Genomic DNA, 7,311 nt, shown 5'->3' on the forward strand with positions numbered 1-7,311 from the left:
TAAATGCAGCCTCAGGATATATGGTTTCCAGTTTACATAGAGTCCAGTGAAGTTCCTTGAGGGTCGTCGCAGTATCTGCTTGAGGGGGTATATACACAGCTGTGACGATAACTGACGAGAATTCTCTTGGGAGATAATATGGTCGGCATTTGATTGTAAGGAATTCTAGGTCAGGTGAACAGAAGGACTTGAGTTCCTGTAGGTTGTTATGGTTACACCATGAGTCGTTAATCATGAAGCATACACCCCCACCCTTCTTCCCAGAGTAATGTTTATTTCTGTTGGCGCGATGCATGAAGAAACCCGGTGGCTGTACCGACTCCGACAACATATCCCGAGAGAGCCATGTTTCCATGAAACAGAGAATGTTACAATCTCTGATGTCTCTCAGAAAGGCAACCCTTGCCCTAATTCCGTCCACCTTGTTGTCTAGAGACTGGACAGGAGGCTGCTCCGTCTACCTCTTCTGCGGTGACGCTGTTTAGGGTCGCCTACTGGGATCCGATCCATTGCCCTGGGTTTTTGGACCGAACAAATGATCCGCTTCGGGAAAGTCGTATTCCTGGTTGTAATGTTGTTAAGTTGACGTCGCTCTTATATCTAATGGTTCTTCTCGGCTGTATGTAATAACACTTACGATTTTCTGGGCTTACAATGTAAGAAAGAATGCATTAAAAAAATACTGTATAGTTTCCTAAGGACTCGAAGCGAGGCAACCATCTCTGTCGGCGCCATCTTGGCCCTCTTGCCATCTCAGATGCAAAGAACAGGCTCTGAGAAGTATGTACTGTAGCTGAAGAGGAAACAGATAAGCCTCTTGCTCACCACCATCGATGTAACGACCAACAAAGAACCTGAGACTGTCTGATTCCGTCCCGGACCTCTTAGAGGTTGTGTGATAAAAGTACGAGAGGGTGGTGAAGAGCAGTATTTATTATTTTATGTTAACATTACCTGTCTGTTTAATTTGTTGTCTCTAATACAATAAGGATTGTTTGTATTGGTGTTTGCAAAGTTTAATCTTTTATGTTCACTGTATTTATATTGTATATCCTGTATGTTGACTGTGTGTCTGTATTCTGTTTGTACATTGTCTGTTGCTGGCAGCACCTATTCACTAACTCAAATTCTGGGTAGGTGAATGTTTAATTGGGGAATAAAGTGATTCGGAAGTTATTTTGAATTCTTTCTCCTCTACCATGTGTGCATCGGATACAGTAATATCTCCCTCTCAGATTATGTGCTTTGTGTCATGTTTATTTTTTTATTATGTGTTTGAAGGAATTTACTGAAATAGTTTGTTGTTGCCCTAGCTTTGTTATTATAAGTGTTTGACAGTTACTTACCTGCCATTGTAGAGTTGTGGATGGATTGTGTTGTTTCTGTGAATTGACAATATGCTGTGCGAGCAGAAAATATGTAAGAGAGAACATGTCTATGGTTATACAACCCTACTCCCGCAAACACACAAACTTGTAATAAATGTGACATTAAACTACAATTATAATTATGTAATTATCTTCCAGGAGTATAGCAAAAAAAAATCCACATGGTCTAATTTACATAATACGCATAATACACAGTGGAATTGCACTCTGTACAGCCAGCGCTATTAAAAAGTAACATGCTGCCTCTGTTGGCGAGTCAACACTGTAGGTCCAAGGTCAACCTCACTATTGGACTTTTGATCTGCTCTTTGCTTTTAAAACCCCTTCACAAATCCCACTGCAGTCTCATATATAGTACCTCTGCTTCTGACACCCAACTCTGCAACCATGACCACTTTCGATGAAATCCTAGAGGAGGCAGGGAATTTTGGTCGTTGCCAAAAGCGCATTTTTGCTCTGCTATGTATGGTGTCGTTGCCTTTTTCTGGGGTCTATGTGGGCATTGTGTTCCAGGGGTTCACCCCAGAGCATTGGTGCCGGGACTCAGGGGTGAGTCAGATCCGGCAGAGCTGTGGCTGGAATCTGATGGACGCCAGAAAGATCACGGTCCCTCTGGTCAACACCTCAGGAGTGCTGGTCCACAGTCAGTGTGAGCAGTATGACCTGGACTGGAACAATACGGGTCTGACCTGTGACAACCCAGAGTCTGACCTCACCGACGCCCACCGCAGCAAAGCTCCCATGACCTCCTGCAAGGAAGGCTGGGAGTATGACTACGAAGGCAGGCAGTCCTTTGTGACCGAGGTGAGAACTTTCTCTTTTTTTATTAGACAATAACTTGTATTGTATGTAACACTAAACAATTGTTGTGTAACACTAAACAAGTTCATGTTTTAAGACATTAAAGGGATACTTTGGGATTTTGTCAAAGAGCCCCTTTATTTACTTCCCCAGAGTCAGATTAACTTGTGCATATCATTTTTAATGTCTCTGCGTGCAGTTTGAAGGAAGTTGCTAACAAGCACTAGCACAATTGCTAACTAGCTTTAGCGCAATACCTGGAAGTCTATGGGTATCTGCTAGCGGGTATCTGCTAGCACGCTAGCAGATACCCATATACTTTCAGTCATTGTGCTAACGCTAGTTAGCATTTGCTCGCAAAACTGTCTCTAACTTCATTCTTACTGGATACAGAGGCATTAAAATAGTATTCACAAGTTCATCTGACTCTGAGGAAGTAGATAAAGGTCCTCATTGCCAAAATCCCAAAGTATCCCTATAATATGGCAGTGAATTATAAGGTATTTCTTCATTTCAGTTTGACTTGGTATGTAATGATGCCTGGGTGGTGGACATGTACCAGGCTACACTGAATGTGGGTTTCCTTGTTGGAAGCATAACTTTTGGATACCTGGCTGACAGGTAAGTTTGCTCCGCAACGCAGACGAAAGATTCTCTTTTCAATATTAGATCCTGTTTTTTACATTCTCTTTCTTTCTTCTTGTTTGAAGGTTCGGCAGAAAAATTAGCTTCTTGATGTCCAACCTCTTGAATGGGGTTTCTGGAATACTTGTAGCAGTGGCTCCAAACTATATATCCATGCTTGTATTTCGCACAATCTTTGGCTTTGCTGTCAAGGGAGGCTGGATGTCTGTATATGTGCTTAGTATGAAAAAACATCCTTTGTCCCACAAAAGTTTATATATTAACTACATGATAATTTGCAGCAAATTAGTCTATGGTTTAGCAAATAGGAAGTTAGTTTATTTCCTATGCAACTTTCAACCGAGGAGGATGGTCAAATTATGTTTCAGTAATAACTCTTGCTTTACTTAAGGTTACATGCTTTATTGTACAGTATGTCTTACCTGCAGTGTTGGGGAAGCTAGTCTGAAAATAAAATTGACCAAGCTACTGATTGCTTCACACTGGAAGAAGTTAAGCCACAATAGCTAACTTTAAGAAAAATATAGTTGACTTAACTAAAGTTACTTTGAAAAAGTAGTTCACTACATTCAAACTACTTTGTGATATATTATATGTACATTTGAACTGTCATAGACTACAAATTGCAAGAACAGATCACTCTGGAGTCAGATTTTTACAGAAGGTGTAATTTAGTCTATTCTAATACAACAACTGTTTCAAGTGAGAATTAGGCAGGTCTAATGCCTAAAAATGTAATTTTCGCCTACCTATTATTTTTGCACAAAATGTAGTGTAGTTCCAGCTGTTACTTTTGCCATGTAGCGGTGTAGCTAACTACTGAAAACACTACCTAGATTTCAAACTACCACTAAGCTACTGCAAAATGTAGTTAAATTACTAGTTGAACTACATGTAGTTCACTACTCTCTAACACTGCTGACCTGTCTCCTCAGTCACCGAGCTAGTGGGAGTTGAGTACAGGAGGATGGTGGGAGTGCTTTTACAGATGTTCTTCAGTGTTGGCCTTCTCATTTTGACCCTCATTGCCTACCTCATCACTGACTGGCGCTGGCTGCAGGTGGCCTTCGCTGTTCCTTACTTCATATTTCTATCCTACTTCTGGTAAGACCCGTGATCACCTCAGATATTGTACAGGCCTGTTGTAGGATCACCATGTCCAATGCCCTTCTACACTGAATGTCTGCATGGTTCTAAAAACCTCATGTTGCGTCTCACATTTTGGCTTCCAGGTTGATCCCAGAGTCTCCAAGATGGCTTCTTTCTCAGAACAACTCAACCAAAGCTAAGGAGATCACTGAAGCAATAGCGAAGGAAAACAAGAAAACCCTCTACAAGAACATTGAGGTAAGAAATGTTTCAGGACATTCATCATTTAAAAGGCACTGCTAAACTAGATTTGATGATAGCTTCCATAGCCTAACATGTCTTACAGACGCTGAGAGACGACAATGCACAGACCTCAACTGCCTCTTTCCTGGATCTGGTCAGAACTCCAAACATGAGAAAACACACCTTCATCCTCATGTTCAACTGGTAAAACCCATGCTGCAAACAATAGCTAGACATCTATTGACCAATGTTTTAGGCTAAAATTACAACAGCACAAAAGCTATATGTAACGTGGGAGATTATACCATAAATAACCTTTCCTGTAGCCAATACTACTCCACCTTTTTTATACGTGAGGTTCTCGGGACTAAACTAAACATACAGGTTCTTTAACAGCAGGGGTGGTGCATTTGAATAAACAGGCCAGGTAGAATGCAACATTAGATGTTATTCACAATAGGACCAACAGAAAGCTTAGACTGGGACATCTTCAGTGCCTAGCATTCTCTGTGCAGAATCTGCTGACCAACAAATCATTTAGTCACTGTATATCATCATCACAATAATCATCATCACCAGTATTCAATAATCAAGGTTTCGCTTCAGAATGTTCTGTTTAACTCTGGGCAACATACAATACATCATACATACCAACAAGCCTGGAGAACATGCCAAGGGAGAAGGAGAGTGGCACCAATGGAAACAGGCACTCTTGCCATAGAACCTTTACTCCCGATTAAACTTGTCTTCCAACGGAATGCCAGACTTTACAATTTTTTGTGGATCCCCTGAAACATCTTCTTCAGTGGAGTTTAACGGCGGTTGGCATCCAATATGTTGCATTACCGCCCCCAATTCAACTATAGTATAAATCCATTACACTTTGTGATACAAAATGGGAAAAGGAGGAAATAAAATAAAGATACAAATATATTTTGAATTATCCTACCAACTAACCTATACTCATTCAAACCAATCACCTTATTCCACTACTTTAATCCTCTCTGATCTTACTCCAGGCCAATGGCCAGACAGGACAGGACACTACCACTCAACACACCCTGTAACACTTCTGAAGTCATATCTTGTACCCCCAAGTACTTCTCTGCAGCGGCGACCACATCTATTTTCTGTGACTTACGTTTCATCTCTGCTGTTCAGTTGATAAGCATTGCTATGAACGCTAAGAAGCCAACTTTACTGAAACATATATCAATCATTGGCCTATCCCTCTGTTCTGGCACATATCTACTATTCATAGAGATCCTCAGAATATCCCCTGAAACAAGGGAAAAGCTCAGCTTTTATACAAAAAGCCACACCCTTAATTAGAAGGAGGTGCATCTGTGATTGGCAGAGGCAAGAGGGTGTGTTCAAGAACCACAAATAACTTCAACCCGTTACATATACATTTATGACAGGGTCCCTTTCTCTTTTCCTGGCCTAATTGGATGTTGTATCATCATCTTCACAGGTTTACTAGTGCTATTGTCTACCAGGGTCTTATCATGCGTGTGGGAATCGCAGGAGGAAACGTCTACATTGACTTCCTGATCTCTGGCCTGGTAGAGTTCCCTGCTGCCTTCCTAATCCTCTTCACCATCGATCGTATTGGACGACGTCTTCCCTTTGCCACGGCCAACATTGTAGCTGGAGTATCCTGCTTCATCACTGCTATTATCCCAGATAGTAAGTGTGCAATATCTTAAAGAAAACTTGTTAGAAAATGGTAGTATCCCGTCTTATTTAATGTGCATAGTACATACAGTACAGTAATGTCTCTCTCTCCTGCAGGTCACTTCTGGGTCAAAACAATTGTGGCCTGCATTGGCCGGTTGGGCATCACCATGGCATTTGAGATGGTGGTGTTTGTGAACACTGAATTATACCCCACCTTTGTCAGGTAAAGTTTACCAGGTGGGAACATCTCAAAATTGAGAACTAATAACAAAGCAGGGAAAAAATTATGGAAAAATACTACAACTGTCTCTTCCCTCAGGAACCTGGGTGTGTCAGTCTGCTCTACTCTGTGTGACATCGGAGGCATCGTGGCCCCGTTCCTGCTCTACAGACTGGCTACCATCTGGCTGGAGCTGCCACTCATCATATTTGGTACATGATGATTAAAACACTAATTAACCTGTTATAAGATGCTTATACACCGGAGACCATTTCTGTCTGACACTCAATGTGGTAATATGTTTTGTTGTACCCCACAGGGGCGATAGCGTGCGTAGCTGGAGGTTTAGTCTTGCTGTTGCCTGAGACCAGAGGTGTAAGACTACCTGAGACCATCGATGACATTGAGTTCCCAAACAGGTATGATTTTATTTATCACTTCAAACTAAACTAAATTGCACTGTAGTGTGTTAGAGGATTTGTTTGGGGAATATGGATTTATTGTACATATTCCGTTGGCAACAGCCACAAAGAAAACCATCCGAAGAGTCAACAGCTGACAAATCTCTTGCCCACTGACATGACGACCAACAAAGAAACTACAATCGTCTGATCAATCTTGCTCCGCCTCTTCACAAGATTGACAGCATACTGAACTCATATACTGTATTTACGAATTTATGTAGCTTAGCCTATATGTTTTTTGCATTTGTTGTTTCTCAACACTAGCTGATGTGAATCTTTTCATGTTTTTGAGGTGCTGGTATTTATATGTATTACTGTACAGGACATCATTTTAGATCATAATAATTATCATAATAATAATTTAGCTGTTAAAATACACATAATGGTGATTTCTATTATTTAAAACAAATATTTCAGTTGGAAATCCCCAAATGATATCCCTTATCATTCCTCCACTAGTTTTATGGTGGAAATTGCCAGAAACGTCATCTCTAGTGTGTTTTGAGAAGATTTTCTTATTCTAAACTGTTTGTAGTTATCCCAAATGTTAATATACCCCAGTCATGTTAAATATTATACATTTATTTTTGACTGACCTGACCGAAATTAATAAAAAGGTTTCCCATCAAAGATCCCAATGACACACAAGCTCTTACAAAATGTCAGCCTTTGTTCCCTTTTTTTAACATGTGGTCAAACACCATGGTTGTGTACCAGGCTAGAACATAATTGGATTGCTTATCAATTGAATTATTTTATAAACAAAAACAATGAACCTTGC

At 40.6% G+C, this 7,311-nt stretch overlaps 1 protein-coding gene across 1 annotated transcript; it reads left to right on the forward strand.

The window, feature by feature from the left end:
• Positions 1 to 1,722: 1,722 nt before the first annotated feature.
• LOC120024462 (solute carrier family 22 member 2-like) lies at positions 1,723 to 7,173 on the forward strand. The gene is made up of 11 exons (XM_038968710.1): positions 1,723 to 2,192; positions 2,707 to 2,810; positions 2,900 to 3,054; positions 3,770 to 3,938; positions 4,067 to 4,181; positions 4,270 to 4,370; positions 5,641 to 5,855; positions 5,961 to 6,069; positions 6,166 to 6,278; positions 6,386 to 6,485; positions 6,591 to 7,173. The coding sequence occupies exons 1-11, from the start codon at positions 1,776 to 1,778 to the stop codon at positions 6,676 to 6,678; spliced, it is 1,686 nt and encodes a 561-aa protein (XP_038824638.1). The 5' UTR covers positions 1,723 to 1,775; the 3' UTR covers positions 6,679 to 7,173.
• Positions 7,174 to 7,311: the final 138 nt, after the last annotated feature.

This window comes from Salvelinus namaycush, chromosome 29 (genome assembly GCF_016432855.1).
Source record: "Salvelinus namaycush isolate Seneca chromosome 29, SaNama_1.0, whole genome shotgun sequence".
Taxonomy (NCBI): Eukaryota; Metazoa; Chordata; class Actinopteri; order Salmoniformes; family Salmonidae; genus Salvelinus; species Salvelinus namaycush.